The sequence below is a fragment of the Mycteria americana genome, chromosome 5 (assembly GCF_035582795.1).
Source record: "Mycteria americana isolate JAX WOST 10 ecotype Jacksonville Zoo and Gardens chromosome 5, USCA_MyAme_1.0, whole genome shotgun sequence".
In the NCBI taxonomy this organism is placed as follows: Eukaryota; Metazoa; Chordata; class Aves; order Ciconiiformes; family Ciconiidae; genus Mycteria; species Mycteria americana.
In genome coordinates this window covers 3403908-3423255 of record NC_134369.1, presented here as the reverse complement: position 1 = coordinate 3423255, position 19348 = coordinate 3403908, and the positions used below count along the sequence as shown (strand labels likewise).

The 19348-nt window shown below is 41.6% G+C and overlaps 1 protein-coding gene across 2 annotated transcripts in view; it reads left to right on the top strand.

Moving 5' to 3' along the window:
* Window positions 1-291: 291 nt before the first annotated feature.
* Window positions 292-19348, top strand: part of CTTN (cortactin) — a 28668-nt gene continuing 9611 nt past the window's right edge. The window contains exons 1-13 of one of the 2 annotated variants that reach the window (XM_075501972.1): window positions 292-448; window positions 3875-3958; window positions 4395-4468; window positions 5834-5963; window positions 9325-9435; window positions 10137-10191; window positions 10723-10833; window positions 11696-11806; window positions 12409-12519; window positions 13759-13869; window positions 15621-15676; window positions 16791-16860; window positions 17403-17551. In XM_075501972.1, the coding sequence (XP_075358087.1) occupies window positions 3875-3958; window positions 4395-4468; window positions 5834-5963; window positions 9325-9435; window positions 10137-10191; window positions 10723-10833; window positions 11696-11806; window positions 12409-12519; window positions 13759-13869; window positions 15621-15676; window positions 16791-16860; window positions 17403-17551 (1173 nt within the window). In that variant the 5' untranslated portion in view covers window positions 292-448. The remainder of the gene's footprint in view (window positions 449-3874; window positions 3959-4394; window positions 4469-5833; window positions 5964-9324; window positions 9436-10136; window positions 10192-10722; window positions 10834-11695; window positions 11807-12408; window positions 12520-13758; window positions 13870-15620; window positions 15677-16790; window positions 16861-17402; window positions 17552-19348) is intronic. The other variant, XM_075501973.1, reaches the window with a different exon arrangement.

Genomic DNA, 19348 nt, shown 5'->3' with positions numbered 1-19348 from the left:
AATGAATCCATTCCTACATGCCATAGAAAACCACAAGGTGCTGCTACCTAAATTAGACAATTGCCCTTTTTTGGGGGGGGGCAAAGTTATTATTAACAAAAAATCCAGTATGGATTTAGATAGATAGATAGATAGATTTTTTTTTTAATGTCTCGGAGTACTGCTGGGTACAGACGTCTCCCTCCCCCGGCTGTGCCCCGTCCTGCGGCGGGGCGGCCTTTCCGGGGGGCGCGGGCGGCCGGGGCAGCACCGCCCGGCGGGGCGGGGCGCGGCGGGTCCCTCTCCCACCTGGAGCCGCCCCGCCGTGCGGGAAGAGGAAGTGGGAGCTCGGGAGAAGCGGAAATTGCAGCAGCAGCCGCCGCCGCCGCCAGCCCGGGAAGCACCGGCGGGCAGCCAGGGCAGCGGTGGCCGCAGGAGGAGGCGGCGGCAGCAGCCGGCGGGCGGCAGCGTAAGCGCGGTGGGGAGGGGGCGCGGGGGCTTCCCCGTCCCGCTTTGCCCGCCGGCGGAGCGGGGCGGCCCCGGGCGACGGCCCCACGCCCCCCTTGCCGCCGACGGGGGAGAGCCCCGGCGGGGCCGGCCGGCCGGCTTTGTTGGGCCGGGGCGGGGGCGGCCGCGCCCCGCGGGGGAGGGTTGGGGCGGCCCGGCCTTGCGTGCGGCCGACCCCCGGGTCTTGCCGGGCCGGGGAGGGGGGCGCGGCCTCTAGCCGCAGGCCTGGCCGGCGTGCGGGGCGGTGCAGGGCTTCTCCCCGGTTCTCCCGGCCCTCCGCCCGCGGAGCTCCCTGAGGGGGGCGCGGGGCCGGAGGGCGCTGCCCCCCTGGCAGCCGGTCGCTCTGCTGGGGAGAGGCCGAGCCAGGCTTATGTGACTCTGTCTCTTTTTTTATTTTATTTTTTTTTTAAACTCTGTGAAGCTGCCCGTAGTTCAAAGGCCCCAGAGCTGGTAACTCGAAAGAAGAAAGAGCGTCTGCTGTAGGACTCGGGGGGCTTGGAGAAGGCAGTGGCGAGGAGGGGAAGACGGGGTGAGCCGCGCCATGGCCTGCGAAGGTCGGGCCTGAGGTTATCATCGTGTACTCAGAAGAGAGGAGTTTCCCTGCAGCGTTCTTTTCCTCTGGTGCCCTGACGGTGCTGCCGGGGCGAATGGCAAGCTGCCGGGGCGGACCGCCGGTCCCCAGCAGGTAGCAGGGCCAGGATGAGTCCACGGTGCCCCCATCGAGCCTTGGCGTAGGCCTAGAGCTGCTGCTTGGTTCTCTTCACCTGCAACGCTATGTCTGGGCTTAAAGCGTTGGTGTCTCCCTTTGTTCCTTCCAGGAGTTGGTCCGTAGGCCCTGGGGAAGAGGGGAGTTCCCGAGGGTGCCGCTAAAGGTGCTGGGTAGGATGCTGTGACTGCTGATTAGTCATAACAGTGGCGAAGAGCAGAGCTGGCCAGATAAATTCAAAGCATATATTTAGCCTCCATTTGCGTTTGAACCGTAATGTTTTCTTTTTCCTTCAGAAATTTGACCATGTGAGTCAGTGACTCATAAATAGATCATATTTCTCCACGTTTTGCTGTGGAAGAGATGCTAGAATAGCAAGCTGCTGTGGAAACCGGGCTTATTCCTGTTAGCTCCCCACTGGCAATGGGAAGTCTTGCCTGAGATTCCGTTGTTACTAGGCTGCTTTGCTCCCTTTTGTAATTCATTTTATAGAATGCAGCGTTGAGGTGTGGAAAAATATTGGCCTTTATGTGCACAATTTAGGAAGAAACATGGTGGATTCTGGGTTTTGTAAGGGTGTACCTGTGAAATCCGTCTTTTCTTCGTTATTGTTTGTGAGAGTTTGAGGAGGAAGCCAAGAAGTCTAAACTTAAGGATCTAGCTTTTGTTCTTTCAAATACCCGAACACAGCTGAATGCACAAAGCAAAACAAAACGATCAAGTGAATGCTTGAACCAAGTACTTGGGGAAAAAAGTTGTGTTTTGCACGAAATACGTAGAGTAACCATGCGCATGTGTACCTGCACTTCAGCTCTTGTTACCTGAAGTCCATTTCTAACAACGTGCACAGCGTACAGCATGGTGAAGCACTGAGGGAAGGATACAAGCCATCCCTCTTAGGAGCAACCATAGGTTTGTGTTTGGTTACAAAGTTAGAACTTGGACCTTGGGGTGAGTTTCATCATTGAGCTGGTTCGGTTCTGCTTTCCAATGCCTTTGTTTTGGTGAGAGATTTGATTTTGGTGAAGGCCACATGGCGAACTAAAGAGCAGGAGAACCTGAGACACGATCGCATGAGAGAAGGCTTTTTAGGATATACTAAGGAGAATGATAAAATACCAATGTTCTAAAGGTTTGTATTATAAACGTGTAGTCTCACAAGTTTTCTGGATATTAAGTAACGTAACAAATGCTAGTTCCTTAATTCCAACAGGAATTTGGAGATGGGGGACCTGAAGAAGCATAAGGGGAAATGTACTACTACTTTGTCCGGATGTCATCTGCGCTGCTCTTGCACCCTCCTTCCAGGCTACTCTCATTTGCCACCTTGGTGTTTGACTATCAGTTTTTCAGTTGCTCTCATTCTTGCTACCAGTCCTGAAATTTCTGAAATGCTCCATAAAACTGGCTCGTTGGTTTATTCTGTCAGGCTGAAGAGCAAGCGGTGTTTTTCTTCTCTGTGCACTTTGCCTATGGATTATTGGTTATGCATTTAAAAGGGAGTTTTCATTCCACCTACTGAATTATGCTTGTGTGAATGAAATAGTCCATGATAACCATCCTTATAATCTATTCTTAATTAGAAAGATAAAGGGTAGTGGACAGAATGATGGTATGTTAAAGAACTGAACTCTAGCGGAATAGCGATGAAGAAAAGAAATCCTTCCTCTGACTTGTGTACCTGAAAAAGCTGGGAGAACAGAAAGCTTTTTTTGCTGTTTTTGTTATGCTTTTTAGAATTTATTTATTTTTATTTACCTAGAATAAAGGGTATAAAATACAGCCACTAGCACCAGGCAGGTCAGGTGTTCTGCTCACTAGTCACGTTCCAAAGTGTTCATTCGAGGTGTCCAACTTGATACTCCGCAGGGGATAAGGTTTCCAGAAAGTGAGATGCCCAAAATCATTAGTCGCTTAAAAGTGTTGAATGTTGTTTCTGGATGTCATTGCTTGCCTTTTTGAGTTTTGCTTCCTGCTGTCAGTACTCCAGCACTCGCTCTCTGTTTCTTCTGAAAGTCAGGTGAGACACTTCAGTTTGTGTAAGTATTTCACAAAGGGTGATCTGAGAAACTAGTAACTCTTGCACTCAGTTGTTGCAGGCAGGTGGACTAATGTCTAGATTGCATGCAAATTCTTACAGTTGTTTGGATTTCTTTCGTAATGCTGAAACTCATTACACAACGGAGGAAACATGTAGGTTATGCTGCCTAATAAGCAATATCACGCTTATCATTAGTAATGGCTGGGAAAAAAACATCTCTTCCTATGCCTTAAATATATGCACCGGATCTAGAATTAGTGACAGTCTTCAGAAGTGGATGTTGGTTTGGAGACCTGTTTGAAGGGAAGTGAATTTTTCAGTGCAGTGAATGAAGAAAAGACACATATGAATTTGGGCAAGGAAAGACTTCCTTGTTCTCTTTGAAATCACATCGGTGACCGCTCCTAACCTTTTTGCAGTGCCAGCAGGAAAACTAAAAGGGGTTTTCAGACCAGCTTGAGAAGGCAGCCTGAGAGCCAATGGTCAAATCTACTTTCACTACAAATACAGCTTCTGTTTATTCTGTTAAATAACAGACTTTATTGGGAATTTTGGACTGCGTCTCCATCGGCTTATACATAATATACAATGAGTTGACGTGTAACTGGAGTGTGACAGTGCTTCTTCTGATGGTGTTGCAGATGTGGAAGGCTACTGCAGGCCACACCATTTCTGTCAATCAGGATGACGGAGCCGATGACTGGGAGACGGATCCTGATTTTGTGGTATGGCTTTCGAATTGTATCGACTGAGCGGAAGTGTGTTACGTAACACGTTAAAGAGTAATTCTTCAGGGCGGGGGCTATGTCTCAGCAAAATAAACTGATAGGAGCATGTTCCTGGAAGGAGGGAGAATTAAGGGGTTTTGCCTGTGAGTGATTAACAAAACTACCTTGTCTTGGCTGGGTTCTGCAGGGAAGTCTGTATGGAAGAGATTTGTGTCAAGAAGCAGCAGCTTCTTGGGGCTGAATGTGTGCACTGTGCATTTCAGCAGGAGACAAAGCACAGGGCTCACAGCAGAAGAGAAGTGAAGGTGGCCTTAACTGCTTTTCTAACTCTTCTGATCTCGCCGACGGCTGAAGGCTTTTGCTGTCAACTCTAAAGTGCAAATAACTAGTAATGCCTTTGGGTTTTTGACTGTTTTATGTGTGTCCTTCACAGAATGATGTGAGTGAGAAAGAACAGCGCTGGGGGGCCAAAACTGTGAAGGGATCCGGCCATCAAGAGCACATCAAGTAAAGCAGCTCTCTTTTTAAATTTATTAATAGTCACAATCCCAGGCGACTTAATCAACTCATGTTCTCGGTTACTTGTATCTTCATAATTAAAACAAGAGTTTCTCTGTAGAAGATTGATTATTTGCCAGATTGCTGGTTTTTCAAATATGTCAGTATCTTCAGATCTGAAATCTTAAAACCAGAACTGTGGTGTAGGGACTCTTAAATCTTTTGTTTTAACTGGAAATGTTATTTTTCCTGCTTTTTTGTGTCTGGAAAGTTTCTTCATTCTGTTTTGGTGCAAGAGCAAATACTGCCAGGGAGTAAGTTTGTGTTGGGTGATCTGAGCAGCTTCAGTTTGGTACTTTAATGATACATTTGGTCCCTTAATTCTTAGGCTTTGTTTAGAAAACTGCTACCAAACTCATAAAAATTCTGGCAAAGTAACAAATCAAGCCCTCTGGCAGAAAAGCAAATGAATGCATCACGAAGGGCTACATGAGACAGAAATAATCCATCTTCTGAACCTTGTACTTCTTACAAAAAGTGTCTTAAGACTTAACTTTAAAGCAGTTGTAGGAAATCTGCGATTGTGATGTTCACTTTGGTTTTGCTTGTGTGTTTCTGGGGCATCCACCCACGGGGTATAAAGCTAAGAATAAATGTCATCAGTGTTGCAAACGGAGAGAGACTGAACTATGTGGCTTACTTCAGGGATCAATTTTATTCTGCCCTATTTGGAGTGCAGTGGGGACGCCTACTGGCTGAATTACGCCTGAGGAAGCTTTAAACTCAGGTGGGAAGTGTTTTAAGGTACAGATTTGTCCTTCTTGTATGTAGCCTGCACAACCGTAAGTTCAATTCCTGCACATTGCAAGGGAACACTTGGGGAAGAGGAGGTGCATGTCTCCTTGCATCCTTATTTTGCATTATAGTTGTGTCCAGAATGCTCAGTTAGAATTAGAGTCCCGTTACCATAGGGACCATATGATAAGAGATGATCCCTATTCTGAAAAGTTGCCATCTAAATAAAAAGTGTTGGAAAGAACTTAAATTAGGATGTGAGAAGAAAATATGTTTCAGGCACATATAAATTCTAGGTAATTGATTGTTCAAATAGCAAAATACCCTTCCATGTTAGTCTTAAAACCAATGCTTTTTTTTTTTTTCTTTAGACAATGTTTTGCAGTGGAATAAATTCTGTTTCTCAGAATATTACGAAGTGCTTTGTGCACTAAAAAAATGGGAAGGGCTTGAAAAATACAAGTTGTCCAACTTTTAATTAAGATTGTATTTTTATCATCCTTTTATTTTGCATCTTTTTGAAGTTATTTTCTGAAACTTTCTTAGTAAAACTTGCTGCTAAACTATCTGTCTTTAAAGTATTCATCAGCTGAGAGAGAATGTATTCCAAGAACACCAGAACCTCAAAGAGAAGGAGCTTGAAACAGGACCAAAAGCTTCCCATGGCTATGGAGGGAAATTTGGCGTTGAACAAGATCGCATGGATAAAGTAAGTATGAATGCTTTCCTGGGATGATATTGTAAGCCTTGCCTTGCCTTGCCAGTGGCCAGCACAGCTATATATGTGAGTTACACTTGTTGAAGGTGCAAAGTTGTTCCAAAGAAGGTTCCAAAGTTGTTCTTTGCTAGGTTTGGAGACGTAGAAGCTCAGATCATGGCATAAGCTGTATACACCGGTGGCTTATTTTGAGGGCAGAAGCATCGCTCTTACAGTGCTCTAACAAGAACACTTGTAACCACTATTACCCTTGTAAATCTGTCAGGTATCGCGCTCTGTTCCCTGATTAAATCAAGATGCTCCTACAGAAAGAACTGAACTAAAGCACTTGAAGCATCAGGAACAAGTATTTCTGGTGGCAAATTAGGATTCTGTGAATGACGAGGAGAATTTCTGGGATGTGCAGTGGCCCCACATGTTTTTGTTTGATGCTTGCTCTGTCTTCAGAGCAAGTCTACTTGCTTGTGTCCTGGGTGGATTCCCCTGGAGTCAAGATTCAAGTTTCTAAAAGTATATTTCTAAATTAAGGAAGTACTTCATGTATTAATATATCCAGTATTTTTTTTATTTCGATGCCAGCTCTTCTGTGCATATAGAGGTTGCCAAAGAATGAAGAAAAGGGTGTGCTGCTGCTTTTAAATTAGAGGGCAACTCTCTTAAACAGTGGTAAACTGTGAACAGTGACAAGTAATGCAAGTATTTCAAAATAGTTTGTACTTCATTCAGATGGTAATGTATTACATAAGGACTTGATGGCTGTTTAAGTTACACTCTATTAACAAAAGTAGTGATAATTCTTAATGTAATTCCATTACGCATGTGATAATTAGACAGGCATATCAACTTCTAGCTAGTTTCTTTCATGTACGCTGTTAAAATAAGAGCCAAACTGTTTCCTGAATAAGAATTATTTTATTTTCTTACTTTATTTACTTTCTGGGTTTCTAGTAATTTGACAGCCTTAAATTTTTGCTGAATTCCCGTATTCCAGAGTAAATTGCTGTATAATTCTCAATGGGCCTTTGAAATAGGCTAACCTAACCTTTGAATCTGGGAAAGGAATTGCTGAGACCATTCAACCATTAGGCCTGTTCTGCAGCTGCGCAGCTCTCTAGTGTCAGCAGGTTATCCCTCACCTGTGTCCATGGGGAAAAAAGAAAGAAACAAAAGTGAGTACTGTTTCCTGTAGGCCAGAATTAATCACCAGGAAAAACATAATGGTCATGCCCATCTGAGTGATACTGGTGGCAGGAGATGTTCATAATTTATTTTTTTAATAAAGCTTTCTTCCTTATAACTGTAGTTCTAAAACCTTATAATTGAGATCTCTCCTTCACAGGTATCTGTGGCTCTGTGCAGGTGTGCTAGTATTAAGGCTTGACTCACCTGAAGTAAATGAGCATTACTGCAGTGTTGTCCATGGTACAGGTTTTTGCTGCATTTAGGACAAAACCTTGATGCTGACTTAAAATGAACAGCTACATCATTCTATACGCCAGGCCTCTGTAACTGATTTAAAATGTAGCAGAGTATTGTGCTGAGGAATTACGAGGGTAATTTACTCTGAAATACAGATTTCCAAGAAAAATCTTTTTCTAAGTCTTTTCTAAAAAGAGGTATATTGTAGTGCCTTGGTATTTGATGAAATGCAGAAAGTTCTGGTACCACATAAAGAAAACAATGTGCTTAAACCTTACCTGCCTCAATTGGTATAACAAAAGAGGGATCATGTAAAACCGCATAAAACCTAGGATTTTCAGAGCTTCGTGTCTTACGTAAATGTAATGGGTAACAGGAAGAAGAAAGGGAGGTGGGAGCCTTTTCTGTCACATTTAAAGTTACTATACTACAGAACACCTGCAAAATGAACAAGAGTATGACTGTTTCAGTCAGGAAAAGAAAGGAGCTTTTATATTGCTTGTAAGTTAAGGTGGTGTCCTATTATGGACATCCTTGTTCTGTTACCTGGCAATTACTTCGGCCATTATGTGCAGTAATGTTTTGCTTTCCTAAGTGCTGGGAACGTTCCCCCCAGCACCTGGGGGGGGGGGGGGGGGAGGGCAAATACTGTAAAAGCCAAGTTACTTACGGTTTCTAGACACCTTGTGTCCTCAAATTAATTCACCTTGGTCCAGCTGTCTGATACTGGTACAAGATAAGCAGTTTCTCATTCCTCAAAGGTCGGAGCCTGGGGCAGCTGCTTGGAGGGTGCTCTGCTGCAGCCGCAGATGCCGACTGCCCCGCGCACGGGGACGGGTGCTGGAACCTGCGGTGCTGCACGGGGCGGGTGGTGGTGTTGAGTCAGGAGAGGTGCTTGTCACAGGGTGCAGCCTCTCAATCTGGACACGGCTGCGTGCAGCAGGTTTATAGGGTCTTCTCTTTCTGCCTCTGACAGGAATTGTATGCATTTGAGCAATAGACTCAAATGTTAGATTAAAGTGGCAACTTGCCAGTTGCTCTGGCCAGTGCTCAGTTTTGGCACTGGACAAGAAAAAACATATTTTGGCTATGGTATGTAGCACCCCTGAAGGTGCTAGGATCTAGCATTGATTCCAGGATCTAGAAGGGTATCCTAGCACTAGATTAGTGTAATACTAGCAAACGCTATCTGGATGTACTTTCAGGTATGTAATTACATATCCTTGTGTCTTACCTGAAGCCAGTGACAGGGCGATGTAACTATGCCTCGACTTGCCATGTTCAGCTTGGGTGCCAGGGACAGGATCAAATGGGAGGCTGTGGGGCTGGGATGCCTTTAGCACGGAGAGCTCTGTCTTGATGTGGATGCACTGCTTCATGTTGTGATGCCATTTTGCAAGTGAGGAGAAAGTATAGAGAGAAGATGCCTAATTTTGATTTATGCAGAAGATCAGGGTGCCTCCCTAAAAGAAAGTCAGTGGAAAACCTAGCTGTAGTTGTATTTGGTTGCAATCTAATACCAGCAAACAGATCTGTAATAATGTGCCTAAATACAAGGCTGTGTATTTTATCTGGAACTAATCCTTATTTTAAATTCTTCATGAACACCATCAAGATTTTTCTTGTTTTCATTCCTGTGGTTTTGAAGTAAAAATATAGAGCGTAAAACAGTCTTCATAAAATACAGTCATTGATGTCAGACTCTTTCTTGGCACTTCCCTTGTCTAGGCTGTATTGGTAGCATGGTGACAGTCTTGTAAAGACTTCTCAAGTGAGCAGCAGCTTCCAAGGAAATTAGTTTCAACAGTAAGAATGGCAGTAATGCATGTTTGTAACAAAGCTTATCCTCAAGTTCCTTGGTTGCGGGGTTTTCTCTTACATACAGAACTGTATAGAACTGCTGCCTGTTTCTGAACTTTCCAATTTCTTTCAGTCAGCTGTTGGACATGAATATCAATCCAAGCTTTCTAAGCATTGCTCCCAAGTGGATTCGGTGAAAGGGTTTGGTGGCAAGTTTGGAGTACAAACCGATAGAGTTGACCAGGTAAGCAATTTCATCTTGTACTGGAGCTACTTGAAGTAGTCGAGTTTATCATTTTGTATGTACAGCTGAAAAATTCCAATACCTTAAAATGCTGGTGTGGTCTGCTCTTCCTGCTGTATTTGAAGTTTAGCAATAAACTAACACTGACTGTTACGGAGATAAATTTCTGTTCAAAGCAAAATAGAAAAAAACCCTTATGGGAAATTGAGATGAGTTGAAAAGAAAACTGAAAAGAGATGTTAAAATATGCCTTTTAGCCAGGCTGTGTTCTTTGATGAGGATAAAATCAGCGTGAATGCTACAGAAGGAGGGATTTGGGGATGGTTTGTTCTGTATTGCAATATGAGCTACTGGGCAGGATAATTGGCAACCTGTTCCAAGACTGTGTAACAGCCCCAGCATGGAAATGCTGAATTCCTATTGTACTGAATTGTGGAACCTGGCAAGACTAGGGTATGTTGGTAGTACAATTTGCTTTGGCAAAGGATGACAAAAACCCTTGCCATGAATACATGTACTAAATTGTCATGTAAATGGATATGGCCTATAAGTTAAGTAGGTATTTATGCTCCCGATCAAGGAGGTCAGAGCAGTATGGAAAGACACAGGAACTTTCCGTGCTGTTTGTCCACTGAAGTGCATGCAGTTTTTCTACTAATATCTAACTCTTTGTCACACCTGCAATTTTATTTCTCTTCCAGTCAGCTGTTGGGTTTGAATATCAGGGGAAAACTGAGAAGCATGCTTCCCAAAAAGGTAAAGCGGTGAGGTGGTCGCCTCTGTAGACACATGGTTTTTTATAAATCATAGAGTAGATCTCTATTCTTTTACTCTTTGTAAAAGACCTCATTTAGTGAGGCCTCCACATGATGTTCTCAGTGAATCAAATGTTGAGGGGTTTGGGTGGAAGAGAAGATGAAAAAATGAATTTCAAAGCAATTTCATGAGTTGATGAGGTTTTAAGACAAGGAAGTAGCCTGTTATCATGAGTCTTATTTTTCTTTTAGAAGTGAGGTTCAAGGACATTTTAGAAAGCTTGGGAGTTGTTCTTTGCTGTATTGCACCCTATTGGAAATAGGGAGTAGATTTAAGAGGAGCCATCGTAAACTATAGGACTGTTGCCCATCTTATTTTCTGTGTTTAAAATTAAACTTAATTTTGTATGCTAAAGAGTGATATTTCAGTTCTGAAATAACTTTTCTTTTCCCTCCCCTCAATTGCTAGGATATGATGTTTCTATGAAAAGCTTCTTAATTTCATTTTTATTGTGCTTTGCTCTCAATGCAGACTACTCAAGTGGTTTTGGTGGAAAATACGGAGTACAGGCTGACAGAGTGGACAAGAGTGCAGTGGGGTTTGATTACCAGGGTAAAACTGAGAAACATGAGTCACAGAAGGGTGAGTAGACACACGTGTTGGTGGGTTCATACTCAGATGTAGTAGGCATTCATGATAGGCAGTGTTGTAAAATACTAATTTTTTACATCTGTTGCACTCCTGCTGAAAGTTAACACTGAACAAAAGTTATGTTGCTGAAAACTTTGACTTCTGAAAAAGAAACCTAAAACATAGATTCTCACTGGTTTTAAGTGATAAGCCAACTGCCATTACTTTGGAAGCAGGGCACATAGGTTTGTCTGGAGGTTTTTTGCAACTTCGTTTGAAAAGCTGTAGATTAAAGTACTGAGACTGTGAGCAGTTTAACCACAACAGAGAAGCATTTCTAAAAGAATCAGCTGTTTGTAGATTAAAACATTTATCAGAGTTAGTAGTGTTTAGAGTTAATATTGTGTTGCTAATCAGGTTTCCAGGAATATCTGATCAAAAATCGACCATTTTATTGAAAAATTTTGACATTTTTGCCATCTGTTTTCTGTTTATCTCAAAGAAATGTTTGCACTCTAGAAATGCTGAAGAGAAGAAGGGGGTGTTTGTTTAAAAGCATCCAGGCTGTTGCTGACATGGTTTTTGAAGTTCACTTTGCTATAAGTGTCTTACGAATTTTATCAAGGAGTCAAGTAGCAGAATTGCTGATATCGCCCAGCAGTTGAACTACATATGATGCTATTTTATTTTCCATCCTGAGAGAGTGTATTCTGAAGAATTTATGACTTCAGTGTCTGGAATCAAGATTAACCAGGGATGTCAGTGCTTCTTTTAATACGTAATGTAATGTTAGCAGGTCTGATTATCACAGTTTTTCAAGGTAATATTTTGTTATTGAACACTTACAAACAAAATTCTTCACTCTTATCTCTAGATTATTCCAAGGGCTTTGGTGGTAAATATGGTGTTGACAAGGACAAAGTGGACAAAAGTGCTGTTGGCTTTGAATATCAAGGCAAAACGGAAAAACATGAATCACAGAAAGGTTTTTATTATCTTATTTAAAAATACTAGTTCAAATCAATCAGCATTTTAAACCTGGGAAAAAATTTTTTTTTTTTTTTTTTTTTTTGTGGTAAATGTGTGTTTTGTGTATGCAGATTTTTGTTTCCCTTAAATGAAAAGGAAGGCATTGTAAACTGTCCCTGAGTTTCACAGTCTGATTTCCAAGGGGCCTTATGTCCGTATGGATGTTATTGAAATAAATGTGTAGTTGCACAGATCTATGGGATTCAGAGGCAGTATCAAATCCTTAATTATTTATATATCTATGTTGCACATATATATATGTGTGTTACATGGCTTTAGGTGGAAAGTGCATCAGATTCTTCAAATCTTTGAATGTTATTGAGCCTGGATGCTGTAACTTTCACTGGATTTGTGGTGCTTCCTTGCATCATGATCCTGGAGTTACTGAACAGGTATCCTTCCCCTCTGTTGAGGTAGTGTAGCAGGGGGGAAAAAAGAGTGAAAGAGAGTATCATCAATGACAGGGCAGCTTGTCCCATAAGATGTTCCTGTTTTTTTATTAAATACTGTTTACAGTCATAAACTGCAGTAATGTTTTCTGAAACTTCATGCATACAGATTATGTAAAGGGGTTTGGAGGCAAGTTTGGTGTGCAGACAGACAGACAAGACAAATGTGCACTTGGCTGGGACCACCAGGAGAAAGTGCAGCTGCATGAATCCCAGAAAGGTATATCAGTTCACAATTCTTTGCCGTTCTTTCTGACTTCCCTCATTTTGACTTTTCCCTGTGTTAACTGTCCTCCCCCGGTATCATTGGCCACAGCCTTATAGTAGCTGACATGAATCTCCTTTTTCTGTGTTTGAACGGTTGCTGTGTATTGGTTGTACTGGTGCCTGCAAAGCAGGTTTAACACGTCAGATGCTGAGGCCCTGAAAGTTCAGACTTAGTGATAAGTTCTCAGTGGAGAAGCTTTACGAGTCTGCAGGTAGCCTGCATTATTTTTTTCCTTTTTCAGTTGAGTTGTGCAAACCACAAACTAGCAATGTCTTTGTACTTTCAACAAATAATCTCCCTTTTCTGGTTTCTGTTATGTATATCCCTATTTTCATGCAGGGGAAATCTAATATCTAATGCTGTCCTTTCTCATTGCCTGTGAGGTACCTTTTCCTATGAAATACTGGTACCCAGAAGAAAAGTTGCAAAACAATGATTGCTCCCAAGCCCTCTGCCTGTCACCACTCTTAACTGAAAGAAATTAATTTTTTTTTTTTTTTTAATTAAAAGTGATCCTCAGAATATTGTTCTGTTGTATGCTCTAGCAGATTTGTTGTGAGAGGATTACCTGCAGCCCTTTTTTTTTGTGCCCTCATTTTATACCATATATTAAAATGGCTATTCTAAGGCAGCAAAAGAGAATGGTCATAGCTCTTAGCTGAGAGCTTTTATTCCTCAAGCTGTGTGGCAGCAGGAATATTCCTTTAAACAATGCTATGTAGGAATATCTGAAGGGTAGTCTCTGTGGACCCTATCTTAACACCTCCTTAAAAGTCAGATGTGTAGTGTACAAATGTTAACCACGCTGATGAAGGAAGCTCATTTTATTCTCTTGTATCCTGTTGTATGTTGTTTTGTTTTGGTGAAAATACTGTGTGTGTGTTTGTGTTCATAATGTTGATCAAATGCAAGTGCATTATGCAGTATGTATGAAAAATGTTGAGAAGTGCTTTTTTCTGTGACTTCAGAATGGTGTTCTTATGTCTGATAAATCATGTTGACATCTTCTTAATCTCAAGTGGAAACTTCTTTTGAATTTACTCTTACAAAAGTGTATTGAGATTTTTTGTTTTTTCACCATCCAAAATTATTGGTAATTGAGAAATACTGCAAAAATTATTTTCAGTGTCTCTGACTAAACTTCTCTATTTTCCTCCCTTCATTTTAATTTATTACATGTGGCTTTTTCAGACTATAAGAGTGGTTTCGGAGGGAAATTTGGTGTACAGACAGAAAGGCAGGACCCATCTGCTGTGGGGTTTGATTACAAGGAGAAACTAGCCAAGCATGAATCTCAACAAGGCACCGTTTTCACTTGTTACTTTCTTAACAGTGCAGCCACTTCTCACACAGTCTTAAATAGTTGTCTGAGTAGATTGATGCTAGTAATGTGCAGGCACTTTCTTGCGCTTCTATTCCTACATGATCTAGCAATGTTCTTCCATTTTATTCTTAAAATGTTACATAAAGCAAGCCTGTATTCAGGAAACAGATATCCAATGTTTAGTTAACAGCTCTACAACATTATGCATTAAGTTAATAGCTATACATACAGTGTGATAATAACGACATTAGTATGTCTAGTATTATTAGTATGATGTTAATGACGTCGTGCTTACCAGTTTTAGAGTCTAAATGTGAAGTTTTGCCTGGACAAATTGGAGGAAAAATATTCAGATAAGGACCATGCATGTAACCATTAACAAGCAATGGGTTATAGCAAGATCATTTTAAAATGATTGTAGTCTTTAAAACAAGAAGTAGGGAATGTTTGTGGTTCTTGGGTGAGCAAATACTGTTATAATGCTCTCTTTATTCATTGTGAAATAGTTGGGGTACAAACCATGAATTCCTGGTTTTCCGTTATCTTAAAGTGAGAAGTCTGGATCAGGAAAATGTAAGTGTAGTATATTTATTCTGGCTGAAAATACATACAAAGCTGAAGAAAATGAGGTTGTTCATTCTGATAGTCAATATTTTTCTGTGCTACAGTGACACAAATTCAAACTTTTAGAGTGTCAGATGTGCCTTAGCAGAGCCCAAGTACAAACACTAAACTAGCTGGCTAGGGGACCCAGGTGGTTTTGGAGCTGAGGAGAAGGAGTAATTGCGATTGTATTCCAGGGGCGTAGAGGAAAGCCTGTCCGTCTACAGAGTCTAAGGGCACGTTCCTACAGCTCACTGCCACCAGAAAGAGGTGTTTTTCCAGCCACACACTCTTGCCGCTTCTGTTGCGCTGGCTCTGGTGCTTGTCAGACATTTCTCTGAGTACAACTCACTAGAAAGAGCAGAAAGCTACTCTTGTTAGGGTTGGTTTGTTGTTTTTCTTGTTAATGCCACTAGTGAGTTAAACTGATTTTGAAGTGTAACAAGTGCTAGAGTCAGCGTCAGGTGAGAGTAAGAGTGTGCAGCTCAGGGGTGGTACGGAATAGTGCGGCCACCCCGTTTCTGTGGCGGTGAGTTGTTGCAGGCTCGTGCTGTCTTGTGGAATTGCCCTTTTCCATATGTAGAGCAGGAGTTATTACCAATGACTTTAACGTTCATCAGTTGAGTATCACAACCAAATCCACTGGAATGAGAAATTTGTTATATTTTCCTGCCATTCATAGAATTTACCAAGTTAAAGAGAAAAAAACACCTCTGTGGTCACCGAAGACTGGATATCGCTCCTTTGAGCAAAGCAAAATGGCTTAGGTTATATGATTACTGCAGAGGGCTAAGAATTGGTGCTGTGAAAGGCTGTGTTACAGAAGTGATGCATTAGAAGGGCTCATCCCTTATTCCTTGCTTGATACCTTATCAGTCCTCAGCTTAATGTTTACTCAAAGAATGCATGTGGCCCACAATCTGTCATCTGCTGGTGTACCTGAAGGCTCTTGCAGTTATGTATCCTTTCTGCATCAAAAAACAAGTTGCATTTTCTTTGGCGGCTGTCACTGTATCTCTGCATGCAGCTGAAATGGCTATTTGCATTTGAAATGGCTATTTGCATTTGGCAGAAAGATGGGAGGGACAACAAACTCCCTACTCTAACCTTTTTATCCTGCTTTTAGATTATTCAAAAGGATTTGGTGGGAAGTATGGTGTCCAGAAAGATCGGATGGATAAGGTAAGTGGCTTAAAAGAGCCATGACTTAAATAGTCTGTAGGGATACAAAATAGTCTGGTTAGATCTGTAGTGTTCAGCTCTTTATTTCTGGGTACTTCTCCAGTCTAACAGTAGAGTTCTGTGCTTTTCTAAGTCTTTAAAAAGCAAGTTTATACACACAGAGCTGATGCCAGTTTATACACACATGTATGCGTGTACATATGTGTAGTATATGTATATTTAAGTAGGGAAAACTGAAGCATGGAAATGAAAGTATAGCAAAATTTATACGAAAGAATGAGAAAATCCATTAATTCCACAATTTCAGTCATGTCTTCTAACAACTAGCTAATGCCTTATATCTTGAGGATCTCCTTTTAGTGAACTGCTTAAAATAGGTGTCTGATATCTACCAACTTTGCCCACTTTGATTATCAGGGACCTTCTCTTTAGGAGAATTAGTTTTAGTATTCTGTAACAGTGAAAGATAGAGCAGCTGATAACCCTTTTCTACCTCTCCATTTTTAAATTTAAAAAGCTAGAAGATGAAAAAGACCTCGCTGAGATTTATCTACTGAATAAATTTACTCTCAGCTTTATGTAGGACATTTAAAAGTGAGAAAGTAGAGGAGTTTGAAAGTCTGTAGGATTTTTTTTTTACTTGTGGCTTCAGGACTCAAGGCCATTCACTCAAGAAAACCCCCTCATATTTTGAATACTGTTCTCAAAATACTCCCTCTATTTTAACAAAATCTGCTTCTTTAAGGGAACTGGATGCTTTTAGCTTGGTAGAAATCCTGCACGGTGTGGATTAGAACAGCAACAGCTACACAATAAATGTTTAGGACATTGCCTCATTTTTAGTTCTGATGAGTCATCTGTTCATAAACTACATTTTTTTAATTAATAGGATTTTAATATGTTTAAGCCTGTCCCTGAAGATTAATTCTTACGTAGTTTGACCTACAGAAAGGACTAGTCTGTTTGTCAGGTTTTGATTCTTCCTGATTTTGTTTTGGTGTTCTGAAAAAAGCCATAGGGGCAATATCACAATAAAACATCACCGATTGAAGCTGTCTGAATGTCTTCATGAATTTGTGTTTTTTAAATGTACTCTTTTTCTCCTCACTGGTAGAATGCAGCAACTTTTGAAGATATTGAGAAACCAGCATCAACTTATCAGAAGACCAAGCCAATAGAAGCTGGTAAGGCATTGGCCCCAAATGTGATAATGTTCAAAAGCCCAGGATATTATTGTTGATGTAGTAGTGCTGAGTAAGAATCATCTAGAGAGAACTGTATTTGCAGGTCTCTAGCAACCTCAACTACTCTTTCCCTCCTCCCTGTAAGAGGTTGTTTTGGTTTGTTGGCTTTGGGGTTTTGTTGTTTTTTTTTTTCCTTGAGGGTCATCAGAGCTGAGGAAGGGAGAATAAAAAGCATCAAAGTGGAAAATAGACTGAGGTAGGGGATTGGAGTGGTAGAGACCGTACCACGAAGGAGAGGAGGGAGAAGTGTTGCAGGGGTTTTTATATAAGAGAAATGTGGTGCACAAGAGGTTTAGACTTGGAAGGGGAGAGGGAGAAAGAGGGATAGAAGGACTTTCCTGGATGGACTGTGAGCTCAGAGAGCAGAAAACCAGAAACATGTTCAATCCTAGAAGAAATTTGTACGAAAAACTCATTCCAGGCTACCTTTAGACAGAACCTTAAACAACAACATTTGACTTCAATTTTTTAAAATGTTACAGTTGCTAATAAAACAAGCAGCATCCGAGCTAACTTTGAAAACCTAGCCAAGGAAAAAGAGCAGGAAGACCGAAGGAAGGCAGAAGCTGAGAGAGCGCAAAGAATGGCCAGGGAGAAACAAGAACAGGAGGAGGCTCGAAGGAAACTGGAGGTCAGTAAGATTCAAATCCCATTTGAGCAGCGTGTCTAGTGTGTTTCAATGCAATGCTGGGAGAAAAGAGAATCTTTTAAGAAAAGAGACTTTCCTTCTTTCCAGCTAGGGTTTAAAGCTCTTCGTGTGCATATGTGTGTTTGCCTGTGTTTTTGCTTTACCTGTTTGTGATTCCAACCATCTATCAACATGCACCATATGTATATCAGACATCAGATAGAGTGATGGGGTAACACTTATACTAGTACATAGGGGTTTTTATTTAGCCTATCCCGAAATACGTATGCTAGTCTTGAGCGCTAATCTCTGCAGTCTGACCTTTTCCTACTGTACTTCTGCCTTTTGGTAATGGGCACGGAGGAGCTCATAAGGGGAGAGACATGTGGTCCCTGAAAGGCCCTGTATGAATGCTTGTCCAAGAATTTTAATACCATGGTGATAGCTGGTGATGCTGGTTTTTTGGAATCGGTGTTGTGGAAGATGGAGGTGGTATCACCCATTGGTATAGCACGTGCCTGTGAGATGAGGGGAAATAATCTTCCAAATGTTAACTGAATCTTAGTTTGGGAATTAAGAAAATTAGTTTAGCACTGGCACGGTTAAAAGCTTCGTGACTTCTGTGTTATTCATAAGCAAAATAATTCCAGGAAATGTTTAGTCAGAAACTACATCTTACCTGCTTTATAGAATTTCCATGTTTGGTGAAACTCTGCTGCTGAGATGGAAGGACTAGTGTGTTAATAGTAACCTGTCCTTCATATCTTGTTCATTTGCTTTGTTACACAGTGCCCGAGATGCCTCATCATCAGTAATCCTGAGGGCCTGCTGTCTGCAGCTGTGTAACCTTTCACACAAGCTGCTGTAGCAGTGTTTGTCCAGAGCCTCTGTGGCAGTTTTCCTTGTCGTCCCATGCTGTTATTCTGATTTCATGGCCTCACACTTGCAAACTCTGATATTATGGCAGGGAGTGGGAAGCACTTGATGCTGGCGTAAGAATAGTCCCTCTTTTCCCCTTCTCTTTCACTTCTTGTTTTACAGATATACTAAAGACTAAACACAGGACACAAAAAGATAGTAGTCTTTTAAATTCTGAATAAATGCTACTTAGCCATACATGTGCACTGAGACGTAACAGGCAACCAGTATGCAACACTGATGCCGAAATAGCGTGCTCCAACTAGTGCTAATAGTGTCCCAAGTAGGAATAACCAGTAGAGAGATTGAGTGGGTCCTGATGAAAAGTATATAGTACTCAAGGAGATGCACAGGAAAAACTGTCATCCTCATCATCTTCATCATTTCCACTTGCTATGCTGAAGAGACCCTCCCAGAGAAGAATGCTTGTCTGGAACCCTTGTCACTGCTCTTCCTGGCTGGCTATGGAGGAGTTTTCCTGTTTCCTTCTTTCTTTCTCTCTCTTTCTCCTCTTTTGTTTTTATTTTCCGCCAAAAGTAACTTTCATTGTTAGAGCCAATGTACACCACCAGCTGCAGACCCCACTAATAAATCTTCTTGCATATGAACTTGTTTCAACATCCTCTGTGAGACATCTGGAGTCCAGGAAAGACTGCCAGATGGTTTCTCAGATCTGTTTGGTCCTTTGCCTAAAAACAAATAGGGCAGACTGGTTTCTCAGATGCGGTAGATACTTCGCCTTAGCGGTATGCGGCTACAGCATGTCAGGGTGTGGTGTTCATCCCGTTCCATCAGTATGGTCTAAGTCATCACAAATTTAGAGTTGGTTTAAATAATTTCTTTTGCAAGTATGAAAAACTAAATGCATGGTAGGCTTACGGT